The sequence below is a fragment of the Sminthopsis crassicaudata genome, chromosome 1 (assembly GCF_048593235.1).
Source record: "Sminthopsis crassicaudata isolate SCR6 chromosome 1, ASM4859323v1, whole genome shotgun sequence".
Taxonomy (NCBI): domain Eukaryota; kingdom Metazoa; phylum Chordata; class Mammalia; order Dasyuromorphia; family Dasyuridae; genus Sminthopsis; species Sminthopsis crassicaudata.
In genome coordinates this window covers 625,181,887-625,200,915 of record NC_133617.1, presented here as the reverse complement: position 1 = coordinate 625,200,915, position 19,029 = coordinate 625,181,887, and the positions used below count along the sequence as shown (strand labels likewise).

The following is a 19,029-nucleotide window of genomic DNA, read 5'->3' as shown; positions in this document are numbered from 1 at the left end:
AGGGTTGGTAAAGTCTTAGACTTTGGTAAAATAAATTCAAATTTTTAAAAGTACTGGATTAGCCATAAATGTTATTTTAATTAAAGCAGTTATGAGATGTAGGAATGTGGACAATCATTATGCTTCTATCTGTATGTCAGATTTTCTATTGATAACAATAGCTCTATATAACCAACATACAAAAGGGAATAAGATATTTCAAACTTTCTAAAGGATTAAAAGTATTCAAGAATTTAAAGTATTATCATTGTAGCCATAAGTATATCCAAAAACATGCCTTTATGATATCTGAATAATAAAGGTTTTAAGTAGTTCTTTTGTAAAATGTATGGGGTTCATATTAACTAGAGTAATAACAATAACAACAATAGTAGTAACTTTATAGTCCTTTGAGGTTTATGAAACACTTTCTGTATTTTCTGATTTTAGGCTTACAACATCCTCTATGAAGTAAACACATTATTCCTATATTATCTATTAAAAAACAACTGAATTAGCAATTTATTAGGTAATATAGTATAAAACATTTATGAATATATCCGTAAAGACATGATGAAATCACACATGTATTTAAGTATTCACTTATATACTTTCATAGAATTCCCTTAATTCAGCTAAAGGATGGGAAAAGTTTTCCAAAAGTGATGTTTCATTTTTGCCGTAACGCCATGCCTACCCCAAGTAAAAATAGATTTGGGGCATTAGCTCTCAAGCAATTAAAATGAAAACTAAAGCAAAGTCATAAGTATTCAGGAGTATATTAGTAATGAGAACAAGTCCTGGGAATCAAAATGAGATAAAGAAACCATCTTTCTGACTTCCTGACCCTTTCTTGTTCTTCATATAAGAGGGTTAGGAGTCAGACAAGGCTCAGGATAATAGATATCAGATAATAATGTCAATAGGAAGTTCATGGTCTTGGGGGGGGGGAAAGTCAATTCATTAGAAACTAATGGAGCAAGGTAAAATAAAGTTAAAACAAGCAAACCAAAAAACAAATAATAAAACTAGGTAATGGGGAAAAAAACCTTAAGATCTGAATGAGGAAATGATAAGCATCCTTCAGAGGGTCCTTAAAAAAAGCTCCTTAACAAGGACTAAACTGTGAAATTTGTCTGTATCCTCAAAGTTTGTGAGCAGAGGAGTGATATAGTGTGATTAGGAAGATTATTATAAGAACTTAACATAAGAGATGAATTGAAGAGGGAAGAGCCTGATAGTAGAGAAACCAAAAAAGGATGATCTTACAGAAAGAAATATCATTTGTCACCAGGCCCTACATCAAAGCTTAGGCACCAACATCTTTCTTTTTTTTAATTAATTTGTTTGTTTTAATATATATGTTGCTTTTTGAATCATGTTGAAAGAGAAAAATCAGAACAAAAGAGGAAAACCTTAGGAGGGAAAAAAAATAGAAGAAAGAAGTAAACATAGTAGTTTTTCCACATCCCTGTTAACATATTATTTTTTCCTGTCATCTTAGCCAATCTGAGAGGTGATATGGTATCTTAGAGTTGTTTTAATTTTCATTAATCAATAGTCATTTAGAACATTCTTTTATATGATTATAGATAGCTTTAATTTTGTCATCTGAAAATTGTTCATATCCTTTGACTATCAACTGGGGAATGACTTGCATTCTTATAAATTTGACTCAGTTCTCTACTTTAGAAAAGAAATCTTTATCAGAAACACTGGCTGTAAAGATTTCCCCCCTAGCTTTGTGCTTCTGTTTTAATCTTGTTTCTGTTGGTTTTGTTTGTGCAAAACCTTTGTAATTGAATGTAATCAAAATTGCCCATTTTGCTTTTCATAATATTCTTTAGTTCTTCTTTGGTCATATATTCCTTCCTTCTTCAAAAATCTAATAGGTAAATTATCCATTGCTCTTTTAATTTGTTTATGTTATTATTTATACATAAATTATGTATCAATTTTTACCTTATTTTGAGATGAAGTGTGAAATATAGATATGACATATTATTTTCTATCTTTCTCTACTATTTTTTTTCAAATAATGAGTTCTTATTCCACAACTTGGAATTTGGTGATTTATCAAATACTAGATTACTATCTAGTTATAGTGACTATAAGTCCTAATTATTATGTCTTGTATATCTAATCTATTCCACTGATCCATCTCTCTATTTCTCAGCCAGTACCAAATGACTTTGATGACTGCTGCTTTATAATGTAGTTTTAGTTTTGGTACTACTAATGTTGGTACAACACCCTTTGTGGTTTTTTCATTAATTCCTTTGATATTCAAGATGTTTTGTTCTTCCAGATGAATTTTGTTATTTTTTCTCCTTGTATAAAATAATATTTGGCATCAGTATACTACTAAACAAAGTAGATCAATTTAGGAAGAATTGTCATTTAGCTATCACTATTTCTTAAAGGATTTTAATGTAAATAACTCAGCAACTAAAAGACTAAATTATCTCAGAAACAACTTTGTCAAATAAATGTTTGATCACTAAGCTATGTGACAATAAAAAGAAATTATTGTTTAATATTATTACTACTAGTAGTAATAGCTGATATTTAAGGTTAATTTAATATTTAATTAATTGAATAGCATTTTATAAACATCATTCATGTGATTATACAATAGTCCATTGTCCATATACATATACATATATAGTTATATGTCCCTATTATATATATATATGATAATCCTCTGAGAAGATGTTACTTATACTTTTGTTGAAGTCAAATATTTGTTACTGAGACAGATAACCATCTTGATTGTAAATATTTATTGAAGAATGAAGCTGGTAGACATATGCTTAGAAAAGTAATGCCACTAATCATTGAGAATGTCCGACACAATTCAAATGGAAGAGGCTTTTTTAGAATTTCCTGTTTACAGATGAGGTTGTGCTAATTATATAGTCTTGAACCATTTTATGATTTTCTACATATAATTCACAATCAGTTAAATTACTTCAGCCAAACTATTTGCACTAGGGAAAATCAAGTGGACAAAGAATATATTTTGAGATAGACTAAAGCCTGTGTGGATTGTCCACTAGCACATAGATTTTGGGTTTACAATGTAAATGAGCAGTAATCTAGATCTAGAATGGAATAGGAGGAGAAGAATGGAGTAGATTACTTTTGCAATATTGTGCATCACTTTTAATGAATCCCTAAGCCCAAGCTTCTTTCTAAAACAAAGACCCATTTAAAGTACCAACAGTCCTCCAGGGATGTTATCATGAGTATGAAACATGAAATAGTATAATATCCAAAGAACTATAGTTCCAGCCAGCCAAATTTTAATAGAAGGACAAATGATGCATAGAAGATATGAATAGGTTAAAGGCTATTAACACATGATTAAAGAAGTATGTAATAAAGAAGATGAGCTTATTGTGTATTAGGAGTAAGAGATAATATAATAAATAAGCCAGGTTCTTCAAAAATATCCATGTGATATCAGAAGATAAAGAATATATATCTAATCACATTGTTTAGAGCCTCTGAGGATGTTTATAGGAGTATGCAGAAATACACTTAAGATTGAGAATACATTGGTCAGTTTTAAAATAGAATACCACTGGAGGGCATACTTTCATTCAAACAATCACAAATCCATCAAAGTATTGAAGTAAGTACAGGATTGATTTGAGGAAAGAGAGACTAGAAGTGGGGAACCCAATTCTTACAATTACAATAATCCAGGAAAGAAATCTAAATAAGGATGATGATTTGGTGTTTAGCAAGGAGATCAGACTATACCAAAATTGATAGCTATTTGCATATCAGAAGAACAAGTCAAAAGTTATTCACAAGTTTCAAAATTAGATAGCAAAGTGTCATCACAAGAAATAGAGATTAGAAGCCTCCTTTTTTTAAAGCAGGAGAGCAGAGAGAGGATAGTGATAACCAATTCCTTTTGAGGTTTAATAATTTCAAGATGTTAGTCTTGATTGATCATGTGCTTTAGGTTTTAATTGCAAGGTGCCATAATTACCATATGTAAGTTACTTGTATAGGATTAGACATGTTTATTGAAAGCTATATAAGATCAGGTAGAAATCAGTAGCCACCTCGCTTCCCCAATCTATTTATACTATTCTTAAAATGGCAGGTCTTTAAGCACAACTGGCCAAACCTTTATTTCCCATACACTGCAGTCCCCAGTAATCAGAGGTATGTGATAATAAGCAGATCTTTGCCCCAGTACTGAGATAGCTATATACACTCCTTAAAAGGGAGTTTTTGTAAATCTTTCTAGAAGGCTGAGTACAAGAGTCCTGTGTCTTAATGATATCTTCTAGTACATTGTTATATCAGACATTTCAGGAGAAAATAAAGAGTAGTGGAAATTTAATATATAGGAGATGAATCACCATCTCTAAGTGGGACCTGCAAGAACAAAGAGAATAAGATTCTTTGGAGACAAAAATCTTAAACAGAAAAGCAAAACACAAAGGCATGTGTACATAATGTTCATACTATTCAGTGGAATGAGTAACAATTGATTTTCTCCACTGTCCAGCTTTTCCACCTTAGAAACATAACAGTTAATGGGAAAGACATAGATAAGCAAGCTTTTATTTTCTGTCAATGTGGCAATGCCATAAGTAAATCTAGAGAGCCAAGAGCTAAGAACAATGACCTCTTTAAATGTCCACACTATTAAAAATAGCAGTTCATCAGCAGACCCATCAGATCAATAATTCTTTCTAACACCAATTTGTTCCTCTAATTTACTTAAGTCTACTAAAATAGAAGTGCTCAATCCAGTGTTTGAAACCAGGATTAATTTAAGATCACTAGTAAACATTAAGAACAATAGCACCAATGGATTCCACTTTTCTCAGTAAATTCCACCATTTATAATTGTTGCATTTTAAACTAGTATTAATATTATGGAGCCATTTATACTTTTTTTCTTTCTCCACATTAATGCCATAAAAAATGTAATTGTTGTATAGTTTCAATGTGGTGTCCAGCTTTCAATGGACTATATTGTTCTCTGTCTCTGTTGAACTTTTGATGTCTTGTCAAGGTTTCATTGCCCATAGTTCATATATATAAACTATTAACATATATATGCACTAAAAATGCATATGTGTATGTGTGTACATTTTCATTATTCTAGTAGAATCCCAACTAAAGCAGAAATCATAGAAACAAGTTAATAGTTCCATAAAGCAAAACAATTACATTATAAAATATACTGATACAGTTTAAAATAAACTTAAATTACTAAATCTACCAAGATGTAGCTCCATAAGCACATATTTATATGTGTATACATATATATATACACACACACACATACATTTCTATAGCTATGTAGCTATGCATGTAGATTATATAGAAATTTGTTGTTGTTCATTAGTTTCAGTTATATTTAACTCTTTGTAACCTCATTTGGGGTTTTCTTGGCAAATACACTGGGTGATTTGCCATTCTCTGATGAAACTGAGGCAGACAGAGTTAAGTGATTTGCCCAAGGTCATACAGCTAGTAAGTGTCTAAGGCCAGATTTGAATGAACTCAGGAACATGAATCTCCCTGACTTCAGGCCTGGTTCTTTCTCCATTATAGCACCACTTAGCTGCATATATATCTATAGATAGTATGTACATGTGTGTTTATATATAACATACATGAATATATATATATGTATATGTACATATATTTATATATATATATATATATATATATATATATATATATATATCTTCAGCCCTCATATAATTTAATTTAATGTCCAGATTACCATACACCTTATTTTTTTTCTAGTTCACTTTTCTAATGTGAATGGAGAATCTTATTGAAGTATGGCATTAACCTTTTCTTATCTATATATCATTATGACTATTTAATTCTCCACTTTTCTGCCCTTGCTGACAAAATTTGTATTTCAGCAATACTCCTAAATACATATAAATTATTCAGACTCACCCTCACTTCATCATCTTCTCTACATGAAGCATCAAAATTAATTCTGACACTTCAGCATTATATTGTAGGCTTTTTCTTTTTATTTCCCCACTGTGAAATTCTTAAGGCAAAAACTGCTAACTTGACTGGAATTATAGCAACTTGTTCTTTTAGGGCTCTGCATTTAGAACTCCTTTTCAAATAACAAAAATCAATTTAAAATGTTGCTGTTCAGGCCAGAGACAAGTATAAGAATTTTGTGTCTAGAGCCCTACATTTTTTTGTGGATGAATGACCTTTGTAGATTGACTCCCTAAAGGCCTCCATACTTTTCTTTGGTTATAAAGTTATAAGACCAATGAATCACAAATTATTCAATAGTTTAAACTTAGGAAAATCAAGAGAGAAGAGTAGGCTCAACACTGGAGATATTTAGGAAAGAGGAAGGATAATCTCGAACAAAAATCTAATTTCTTCTAGTCTACTAATCATAGAAGCCAATAGTGGTGGTAGGTAGTAGTGGTGATACTGGTGATGATCAGAAGAGGAAGAGGAGAAAGGGGAAAGAATGAAGAATAGGAGAAGTAGAAACAGTAGGACAACAAATGTTAGGAGAATATCTGATATTTATATAGTGCTTACTATATACCAGAAACTATGTTAAGAACATTACAAATATTATTTATTTGATCCTCAGAGGTAGTTGCTCTATAACAAAACATACAACTTTTTCAAGGTAGAACATCACTGAACACAGTTGGGAAACTTTGTAATCTGCATCTTTGAAAATAATAATAATTATTATTATTATATAAAATTATTTTCCATATAGATGAACAGGCTAGTGCTCCAGGATAGTAGCCTCATTGCAAATAACACTTTAAATTTCTACCTTTAATTCAAATGGGCAAAAATTATGATAGTCAACCAGGAATGAAAGAAGTATATTCAGAAACTGACTTGGCACTTAACTCTCTGTTATTTCTTCTCTTAGTGGCTGATCTTCCACTTCATGGTGGTAGGATTTTATTACATTCCAAATATATAGCCAATCAGTGAATTCTTTTTTATCAAGCTCTGGAATCTTATAGTGGTGAAAGTATTGATGTGCATTGTTTTATTGCCCTTTTATTTCATGTGTTTCAGGATTCCTTTTTCATACAGTTTTACTTTAAAGAATAATAATTCACATTTTCCCTAAGATAAAAAATCATTCCGTTCCATTAACATTGTTTTACAAATATCAATTGCAAAGTTGTATGTTTCTGAATTATTATTCAGAAAGAAACTTTTTTCTCTTTTTTTGTTTAATTTTAATATTTTTATTCTGAACTTGAATTCCAGGATAAGAAAGTAATTCTATATACCCAGCAGAACACAAAATATTTTATATGAAACTATAAGTCATCATATAATTTGCTTTAAGAACCACAAAGTTTATAATTTCTACAACTTTCAAAACTATTGCTGATCTATGCTTCTTTCTATTCTTTTAAAAGAAAATTTAAATGGCCTTTTTAGGACAACTATTGCTAATAATCTTTTCTACTCCAACCCTCCTCCACCCCTCAAAAATAAGAAAAATCTTGAAACAAGCATATATAAGCACAGTGAATCAACACTATAGTAATGTTCCACAATATATATGTCCCTTCACATTGAATCAATCACTTTCTTGTCAAGAGGTGGGAAACAAAACTTTTCATTGGCCTTCTATTATCTTTGCATTGATCTGAGCTTTTAAGTCTTTCAAAGTTCCTTTTCTTTACAATTTTGCTATTAATATAAATTATTCTTTTGGTTCTATTTAATTCACTCAAACAGTTCATATTACACAGTTTTTTGTGAAATTATTTTGTTATTTCTTATAGCATAACAGCATTCTATTCTTATCATATTAACATAGTATGATTTATTCATCCTTTACTCAATTGGTGGATACTCAATCATAAAATCTAGCAATCTGAACTCTCTCTTTGTTCCTCATTTCTAGACCACTGTGTTCCCTCTCTAACCTTCCCTTCTCTTCCTTCTTTTCAGGCATTTAAAATGCAAGCAATTTACTCATAGAGTCATTTCTCTTATTTGGCCATTCCAAGAAATACCTTTTGAAGGTATTGAGTGTCTAATAGGACAATGGTTAATCTCTTTCTTATAGCATTAGCACTTCATCATCATACAATCCCTGCAATCACCTAAATAAATGATTGAAAGTCCTTTATTTCATTAAATATCTATCTTCCTCCATGGCCCTATTTTCAGCTTTATATGGTAAGATTCTTGAACATAAAGCATTATCTTTTGCTTCTTAGAATATTATATTAAAGATGTCCTCTAATTCATAACATAAGTTGCCAAATCTTGTGTGATCTTCATAGTGTTTCCTTGGTATTTGATTCCATTGTTTATAACTGCTTGGATTCTTTTCTTTTACATGAAAGTTCTATATTTGAACTATAATCTTTCAGGAAGTCATGAATAGATTTCTCTTCTCTTTACTTTTCCCTTTCATTCTAATAGATTATGAGAATTTAATAGATTCTAATAGTTTTTACTTAACACTTTCTTGAAATAGAGTGTCTTAAGCTTTTGTGTTTTTTCTTTTTAATTGTGGTTTTCAGGAAGTCTGAGAAGTCTGTCTCCTTAACTTGTTTTCCATATCATTTTTTGTTTGTATCAAATCTTCCATTTTTCTCTTTTTTCAATTATTTTATTTTGTTTCTAATATTTCTTGATATCTCATGGAGTCATAGATTCCTATTTGCCCTACTATAGTTTTCAGGACATTCTTGTATAAGGTTTACTTCTCAGAATTCTAATTCATTTCTTCTCTTTTCATTTATTTCCTCCAGAAGTTTGTTTAATTTTAATATAATAATAATAGTTTATGTGTACACAATATTTACTTTGTGCCTAAGTATGCTAAGTGCTTTACAAATACCATCTTTGCTCTTTCCAACTACCATACTATTATAAACCCTGTTTTACAAATGAAGAAAATAGGACAAATACATTAAGTAGCTTGCCCAGAGTCATGCAACTAGAAAGTATATGAGACTATATTTAAGCTCAGGCCTTTGTGACTCAAATTGGGCACTGAGCTGTCTTCTTGCTTCATTTCTTCCAGATATTTATGTAGTCCTGGTAAAAACTCCATTTCCTTCCATATAGTCTCTTATTACATTTGTTATATATAGAGTTACTCTTTCTTTCTAGGTTGTATTTTGAGCATTTGTAGAAGTACAATAAAATTTAATACTGGTTACTGTGTTCTTTGGTTTCTTATCTTTAGTTTTTACATTTAATTTAGCAGTTAAATTAGAAGTTAAGTTGATAAATTTGAAATCACCAATTTCTATGGAATGGTGATGTTAGAAAATTTTAACAGGTTGAAAAGTTAGTTGATCATAAGAAAGTGGAGAGGACAAACATAAATATCTTCCAGGAGATTGGGAGTTTAAAAAAAAGGAGAGCTTTCAGGGTGATAGTTAAAGAAGATGGCAGGATCAAGAAAAGGAGAGCATCTTGTCCATATTTGTAAACAGCAAAAAATTAGATCATGAACAAGGCTCCCTTATTTTCTAATCTCATGTCTTCTATATTGAGCTGTTCTTTATAATAAAGGGAAAAAACTCAATTAAGCAAAATGACTATATGATATAATATGTAAGCATGTGACATTGTGCTTTGTTAGGCAATATATCCCTGGTAAAAGAAATTGTTTTTTGTTTGTTTGTTTGCATTTTCATTTTGGGGGATAAAGAATGATCATCACAATTAATATGAGTTTGATCGTCTTTTGGTGGCATTTTCATTTTCATCATTGTAATCTGTGTATGCTGCTCCTTTGATTTCACTTATTTTATTCTCTACCAACTCACATAAGTCTTTCCATATTGTTCATATTCATATCTTATATTCATCAGTTTTTATGACATAATAGGATTGCTTTCTATAGCAAAATTCAGCCATTTTCCAAATATTTCTAGATTTGTTTTTGCTCCTCTTCCCCCACTTTTCGTTACCACAAAAGTACAATTGTGAATATATTATATATATATGACCTCCTTCAGATAGATATACATCTGTTGTATTGCTGAATCACTGGATATATTCTTTTCTAGCATAATTCCAAATTATTTCCCACAATGATTGAAGTTAAAACTAAATCAAAATTCTATTAGTCTTCCACTTATTGACTGTTTCTGTTATTTTTTGAGCTAGGATAGATAAATGAGATCTTTTATGTGAGGTCTTGTCATATAGACATCAGGGTTGTTTTCATTTTCTTTCTATTATTGATTTAGAGCTTTTCATATGGTTATTGAAATGATATGGTTCTTGATATATTGTAATCATGGATAATCATTGATAATTTTGTCTTCTTTTGAAAACTGTCCATTTCCTTGAATACTTATTTGTTGTGGAATTGCTTTTATACATTGAATCAGTTTCCTATGTATATTGAATATTATAGGAGATTTTTTGATAAAAGATTTCTTTAATTTGACAGTTTGTCTTATTCTTAGTTATAGTGATTTTGTTAGTAAAAGCTTATCAAATCTTACATAATTGAAATTATTTATTTTTTTCTGTTTGCCTTTATGTCTTTTTTTGTTAAGTTACCCTCTAACCACTTATTGACAAGGTGTTCTCTTTCTTTCCCATCATTTTTTGAATGATTTGACTTTTTTTGGTTTTATTATCATTACTTTTAAATTTTACAGTATAATCAATTCTCTTTAATATCTCCTCATATCAAATTTTTCCTTTTACCAAAAAAAAATATTAACTTTTAACTATGATAGCAAATAATATTATATTCACTATAAGCCTCAAGTATTTTTATAAAAAGAAGAGGTTCATTAATTTTGTTTGATTTTTGGTTTGGTTTGCATCTATGATTTCACTAGTGTAGGAAACTCTAAATATGGAAATCCTTTCCACCAGCAGATCAATAATTCTTCTTCAACATTTTCTTTCCTTCTTTTAAAACATATATATACATATATATATACATATACCTATGTATATATATATATATATATATAAAATCATGCTTTTCTTTTTAAATTTGTTAATCCAGACTTCTTCCCTCTCAATACCTCTCCACCCTACTGAAAAGGCAAGCAATATATTACCAATTACACAAGTGAAGTCATATAAAACACATTTTCATATAAATAATATTTCAAAAAAAGTGGGCAAATAATGTTTAAATTTTTACTCTGATAACATCAGTTATCTCTCTGGAGGTGAATACTATTTTTTCATCATGAGTCCTTTGGAACTAGATCAGAGTAGTCAAGGCTTTCACAATTGATAATAATTACAACACTATTATTCTATGCAAAATGATCTGGTTCTTCTCACTTTGCATCAGTTCATATAGGTCTTGTCAGCTTTTTTTTTTTTGAAACTACCTCCTTTAGGGGCAGCTAAGTGGTGCAGTGGTTAGAGCACCAGTCCTAAAGTCAGGAGGATTTGAAATCTGGCCTCAGACACCTAACACTTTCTAGTTGTCACTTAACTCCAATTGCCGAAGGAAGGAAGGAAGGAAGGAAGGAAGGAAGGAAGGAAGGAAGGAAGGAAGGAAGGAAGGAAGGAAGGAAGGAAGGAAGGAAGGAAGGAAGGAAGGAAGGAAGGAAGGAAGGAAGGAAGGAAAAGGAAGGAAGGAAAAGAAAGAAAGAAAGAAAGAAAGAAAGAAAGAAAGAAAGAAAGAAAAGAAAGAAAGAAAGAAAGAAAGAAAGAAAGAAAGAAAGAAAGAAAGAAAGAAAGAAAGAAAGAAAGAAAGAAGAGAGAGAGAGAGAGAGAGAGAGAGAGAGAGAGAAAGAAAGAAAGAAAGAAAGAAAGAAAGAGAGAGAGAAAGAAAAGGAAGGAAGAGAAACTACCTTCATCATTTCCCACAGCCCAATAGTATTCCACATTCATATGCTGCAACTTACTCAGCTATTCCTCAATTATTGAATACCCCCTTGATTTCCAATTCTTTGCCATCTCAAAAAGAACTGCTATAATTTTTTGTGTATACACGCACGCACACACACACACACACATACATATATATATATATATATATATATATATGTACACGTATACACAAATTATAGCATATATATATATGCATATAGAGAGAGAGAGATACAGAGAGATGATAGGTAGATATATACATACATACATTCATAGGTACTTTACTTTTTCTTTGATCTTTTTTGGGATACAGGCCAGGCCTAGTAGTGGTATTGCTAGGTCAAACTATATGCATAATATTATAGACCATTGGGCCTAGTTCCAAATTGTTTTCTAGAACAGCTGGACCTGTTTACTATTCCACCACTACTAGATCATTAGTGTACCTACTTTTCCCTTATCCCTGCCAACATTTTGTCATTTATAATAAGTGCAAGATAGTATCTCAGATATTTGAGTTTGCCTTTTTCTAATTAATAGTGTAATTCTGAACATTTTTTCATATGATTATAGATAGCTCTGATCACTTCTTCTGAAACCTGCCTGTTTATATTCTTTCAACTTCCACCCCAGTAACATAAACTTTTCCTAGAGACCTTCTAAATGTTTTTAGGTTATAAAAATATCTCATCCTGGCCTTTTGTTATCTCTGCCATTCTTAAATTTGATTTGTGGTGTTATTTTAAAGTTTTTTTTCAGAGAGTAATGTTGAAAAAGTTCATTTGGGTTACCCCTAATTGCTGTCTTGGCTCTCCTGTATAACTTATAATCTTGGAATACTCAAAGGAGTAGGAGCTTGTTAGTGAGTTTTCATCCCAACTTGGATTCACACTAGAGCTAGCATAAACACCACTACATGCTGCCCTCTTGTTGATTAAAATTAATTGTATACTTAAAGTTTTTATATACTACTTTAGTTCTAATCAAGTTGTAATGCATTTTCTGAACCTCTTTACTTGAATGTATAATCAACATCTCAAATTCATTGTATCCAAAAATTAGTTTATTATTTTAATACTATCTTTTCTCCAAATTTTCTTTCTTCTTTTTAGATTACCATCATCCTTCCAATCACAAATGGTTTAACCACAAGAGTAATGCTCAACTTTTCTCTCTTCTTTATCATGACTTCCCCATATCCAGTCAGTTGCTAAGTCTTAATTGCCCTTTCTACAACATCAGTCACATCTATCCCTTTCTTTCACCTTATCTATTTATCACTTTAGGTCAAGCCTTCATCATCTCTTGCCTTTACTATTACTATAACCTCCCATTTGATCAAAAAGAGGGCTCATAAACTTCTAGAGAAGCTTTCTCTAGCATGCTTCATTGAACAGTTATCTTCTATAAGTTAAGTAAAATGTTGCTTTCTTTTTTCTTTCTCATTTTCCCCCTTTTTATTTGATTTTTCTTGTGCAGCATAAGTGTGGAAATATATTTAGAAAACTTGCACATGTTTAACAGATATTAGATCACCACTGTCTAGGGGAGAGGATTAGGAGAGGAAGAAAAATTTGGAACACAAGATTTTGCAAAGTTCATGTATTTTCTTTGCATGTATTTGAAAAATAAAAAACTATTAATTGTTTTAATTTAAGTAAAATCTTAGTGAAGAAACTATAAAATTGCATTCCAAACCTTATTCATTGGGACCAAGGTAAATTTAGAAAAGAGGGGCTCTGTGAATCTTATTTCTTCCATTGCCCTAACTTAGCAGTCTTTCTTCCATTGTCTCACAAGCATCCTGACTTCCCAGATCAGCAGTAAACAGTTCTTAACACCATAGGTAGCATCATTACTTCACTTTTATTATCCTCCTAACTGATTTCTCTGCCACCAGTCTTTCCCTTCTTCAGATTGTTCTTTACCTAGCTGTCCAAGTAATCTTCCCCAAAGATTCCCCCAAGAAGCAAGAAAGAGCACCATGTGGAAGAAGCATGCATAGGGTCTCACTGAAAGTCAGTGTTGGCTTCAGTGTGGTACAGGGAGATTGAAGATAAATACATTGATACATTCTTTTTATGATTAAGGATTTTTAATATCTCCTCTGATAAAATATCAATTCTTCACCTTAGCATTTAAAGCCCTTTATAGTTTGCATCCAATCTACCTTTTCAGACTCATTTCAAGTGATTTGCCTTCTTGTACTCCCCACTCCAGACCTGCACTCTGAAATCAGTTATATTATCTCCTATCTCCGTAAAACTTAGTGATTCTATGAAGAAAACAACTGCATGACTACAAAAGTATTGATATGATAGCAGGCAATTGAAATATGGTTGTTATATACATAAGCTAAGATTATATCAGCCTACAGATAAGCAAGACAGTTGTCTCAGATCTTCTGTGTATTTTATTGTATAGATAAGATCTACACAGATATTTTGCTTTGCTTTATTACAATAGTGATGTGTATATGTTTGTATATTTCACATCACCATCCCAAACTGACTTTAGTGAAAAAGTAAATATAATTATCAAATAATGGAAAATAGAGGCAGTGACTGCAAGTGTTAAGTAATGCTTTGACAATGTAAGATGCAATGACAATAATCAAAGTTAAAATTCATTTTTAAGCCAAGCATGAAATAGTATATATTTTATTCAGAGAAATATACAAAAAATTGGAAGAGATAGAAAAAATAAAATAGAGTTCTCTGACTTTATGGGACAGATAATTCAACAGAGAAAAGCAATACATGCAAAGGTAATATATATAAAAGAAGTCATGACAGTTGTATGTAAAAAGTATAAAGCAAAGACTATAAGAAGTTGGAGGAGTGAAAGAGTTAAGAATTTTACACACTGTTCAATGAAATAAGGCTTCATAGATGTGTTCATATTTGTATTTGAACTTTAACATATGAATGTAAAAAGTAAAGGTAACAGAGAGGACAATACAGAAGCAGGAAAGAGCACGATGTGGAGGAATCATGCATAGGATCTCACTGAAAGTCAATGTTGACTTCAGTGTGATACAGGGAGATTGAAGATATATACATTGATATATTCATTGATACATTGATACATACATTGATACATTGATACATTCAATTTAAATGTGATTTTGAATCTACAAATCATAAATATGATGAAAATTTATTTCTTGAAATAAAATTACTAATTTTGTGCCTCTCAATGGGTTTTTGACTCCTTTAATACAATACACATACATGTGATTGTACACATCTACACACACATACATACACACATATATATAGATAGACATATACATATAGGTACTCGTATTTTCTATATCCCCTTATATAATATAAGCTTTTTTAAGGATGGCATAGCATCTATGCACCATTCCTTTTTCTGTCAGTAATAGGGCTTTGTACTTTTAGAGGCTTAACAAATTTTGTTCAATTGAATTGGATCAATTAAATAGGCATTGCTACTTTTGTCATTCATTAAATAAGACATAGAAATATCATATGATTTAATATCTTTTATATCACTTTCTATTTATACTCATTAAAGTAGTATTAATGACATTGGTATGATAACACAAAGACTTTATTCCAGGTGGATATTTAAGTTAGCATTAATCTCTTGTGTTTTTTTTTTTGTCTCTGTAGTCTTATCCCAATTAAAATTATGCGTGATTGGAAGGAGCTGTTTTTTAGTGGAAAACCAATTTATGAGCAAGCTTCCATTGACCCCATGCCTACTCGCTTCACTCCAGAGCAACTAGTAGAATTATCCAAGAGGACTTTACTAGATGACAATGATTATGAGGAGTACAAGGTACCTACCTAAATGTAGGACAATTAAAGGAATTTACTTGAATAAACGATTTCTCTTTAATATTTTATGTTCTGTTGTGATATATTCACCTGATTTTAGTGTTATTCATTTTTAAAAATAGGAATCTACATGGTACCACAGGATCCCATGCTGCCTTCTTGTTTAGTTTTATTTTTTAATTGCAGTGATAATTAAGTGGAAATGTATCAGCATCATTTTGAAATTTATTTAATAATCACAGAAGTGTCGTAGTCTCAAAGTATTCAGTGAAGAGAAAGAAAACATCAATCTTGATTTATAAGATTTCATAGACTTCAGAGTTTTAACATTGTAATAAAACTATCATTTTTTCATTTTCCTGTAATTTCTTTTCCATTATTTCAGATAGCCCCATTAAAAATTGCTTGGTAGTAAGCCCTAAAAGACAAGTCAATTGTTTACACAAAAAAGTTTTGTGAGAGACAATTCTGGATATAATATAAGAATTATAACTTAAAACTGTTAAGCAGAGAGGAGAAACAGTAGTAATTGGGCAACAGTTATAAACAGAGTGAGAAGATAAAGGAATCAAGATTGGGCAATGTAGGCTGAATAAGAGACATGAAACATTGAGTCCATTGTGAAACATTAGGGAAGGAGTTTGAGAAGAAAAATCACATGGCTTGAACAAATTGAAGTGATGGTCATTTGGACCTTAACTAAGTAGTAGGTAAATCATCACTGTGATATTAAGCCCCAAAGAAAAAAAAGCTATCAACAGGGGAAAAAGAAAATGAAACATATTTCAGAAATGCTAGAGCTAAATTTTCATGATACTTTAAATAGAGTTAGTCTGAATTAATAGAGTTATATAAATACATGCTATGCATGTTGTATTGTAGCTATAGGATTTACTATATCAAATATGTCCATAAAAAGTATGAAAAATGATAGAATGTCCCAGACTGAATACACTTTATAAAAACCTTGCTCTCTTTTACAAAGTAGTTAAATATTGAACTGAAGTTTAACATACTGTGTTTACTTACAAGTAAAAATTAATTTTATGCTATTGCTGAAACCACAAAATATAAACATTCTGCTTGTTTTTCATGTTAATAGTAAGTCAAGGCACTTAGCACAGACTTCAATTTAGCAAAGATTTTTCTGTGTGTGTGTGTGTGTGTGTGTGTGTGTGTGTGTGTGTGTGTGTATGTGTAATGCTTACCACAGTAATATGCTTTTTTACCCACATCCTAAACCAACAGATATGCTTGCTTTTGCAGAAAATTATCAGTTTTTGTTAGGAGTGTGTAAATGTCTAGCAGGCACTGTCTTTGTTGTTTTCTAAAAAATGAAAGTTGTTTTCAAAAGTCCTATTTTATACATATATGGTACCAACAGGTTAAATTGTAAATGAACTCTCCATTGAAAGAAAATAAAATAAGTAATGTGTACATTTAAATATATTTGTTTACATTACATTTTAAAGTGTGTTTTGAGGAAACTATTAACTTTGTCAAATTCTCACGTTTTTAGAATTTAAATGTTTTGGAGATCAAATTTTATCTGAGCATACAAGTAAAAATGAAGTCTTATGACCTAGATTTGTAAAACATATGTAAAACATATATGTAAAACAGTTTGTTTGAAGAGTTAGTAGCTAAACTGTAGGATTGTAATAAGACTCCAGCAAAACATTGTAGGTTAACTAGAAAAAGTAACTAATCACTTTAATTAATGCTAAATTCATTCATTTTTTTCAATACAGCAAGCAATTGTATATCTTGTAACTCATCCAATTAGGGCAATATATAATGGATCTGGAAATATTTCTAACAAATGAGAAAATTCAACCTTCACTACTGTCTTATTTAGAGGCTTCATTTTATAGTTGCATCTGTATGTTTTTGTTTGTTTGTTTTGCTGAGGCAAGTGGGGCTGAGGCACAAAGTAATTTGCCTAGGGTCACACAGCTAGGAAGTTAAGTGTCTGAAACCAAAATTTGAACTTAGGTCCTCCTGACAGAGCTAGTGCTCTATCTACTGCACCACTAGCTGCCCCTAGGCAGCTTTTAAAGAACTACCCTAATAGAACAAAATTCTGGCAGGTTAGACTAAGCTAGAAAGGTTTTGAGTAAAGATTCAGTAGTCAAATCCAAACTTGGCATATGAAATTCTTATATTGACAATGAATTTCTAAAGAAGTTTTGGGCTACAGTAGCTCTAGAAAATCACCTGCTAAATGTCAATATGACCTTACACTACACCAAGAAGTAGAGTGTTAAATGAAAAGAAGGTAATAATTTTCTTGGGTATTGCCCTGGTTATAACACATCTGGAAGGCCATCACTAAGCTGGAGAGTATTTTGAATGATGAATGGTTTATAGTATAGATGAGTTGAAGAAAGTAGGAATGTTTAGCCTGGAGAAGAGAAGATTTAAAGGCAAGTAATAACCACCTTCAATTATTTGGAGGGCTGTCATATGTAAATTGGATTACACTTACTCTATATGGCCTCAGAGAATAGAAATGAGAGCAATGGGGAAAGAAAAACTAGTAATTAGAGCTATTCAAAATTGGAATGGGCTATCTTGGGAGATAATAGATTCTCCCTTACTTGGTGTCTTTAGACAAAGGCTGACCAACCAATTATTAAGCATTTTGTATATGAGATTCTTATTTAGATACAACTAGATGGCTGCTTATGTCCCTTCCAGCTCTGAAGTATTGCAATAAGAGTGGATCAGATATCCACACTAAAATAAATAAAAACAAATCATGAAATTTTACTGTTTTTAAAAGTCATTTTACCTTGTTGTTCTTAGTACAATGTAGGTCACATTGTAAGTGCTTAATAAATATTTATTGACTGTTTACTGACTGACTAATGCTCTTTCCACATAAAGTATAAAACAAGCTTGAGAATTAAAAAATCTGAAAAAGAGCTCCCCCCTAACAAACCATAAATAACATTAAAGAAGATTTCTGAAGAGTAGTTCATGTTTGATTCTTAAATCAAAGTTCCTGAATCCCCAACAAATATGTTTTTCCCCTAATGAAGAGCCATCAAAAGTTGACTTACAAATGAAACAATACAAAACAATATCTCAACTATCTCTAAAAGAGTTGTTGCTATCTAATTCTTTGTAACCCCCTTTGGGGTTTTATTGCCAGAGATTGTGACATGCTTCTACATTTCTTTCTCTAACCCATTTTATAGATGACAAAATTGAGGTAAACAGAATTAAGTGACTTGCCTGGGATCACACAGCTAATCAGATTTGAATTTAGGAATATAAGTCTTCCTGACTTCAGACCCACTACTCCATCTACTGTGTCATCTAGCTGCCTTTTCTATTAGGTAATGATTTCAACGGACAACATTTAACTTTAAAGGATACATGTAACTAGCATGTTTTT

The 19,029-nt window shown here is 31.0% G+C and overlaps 1 protein-coding gene across 13 annotated transcripts in view; it reads left to right on the top strand.

Moving 5' to 3' along the window:
* The window catches only part of SPEF2 (sperm flagellar 2), a 244,550-nt gene that overhangs the window by 73,824 nt on the left and 151,697 nt on the right, over nt 1-19,029 (top strand). For 12 of the 13 annotated variants that reach the window (XR_012484814.1, XM_074282690.1, XM_074282689.1 and 9 more), the window contains one exon: nt 15,459-15,627. Coding sequence is in view for 11 of the 13 variants with exons in the window: in XM_074282690.1 (XP_074138791.1) it covers nt 15,459-15,627 (169 nt within the window). In the remaining 2 variants the exon portion in view is untranslated. Of the gene's footprint in view, nt 1-15,458; nt 15,628-18,843; nt 18,971-19,029 lie in introns of those variants that run through there. The other variant, XM_074282688.1, reaches the window with a different exon arrangement.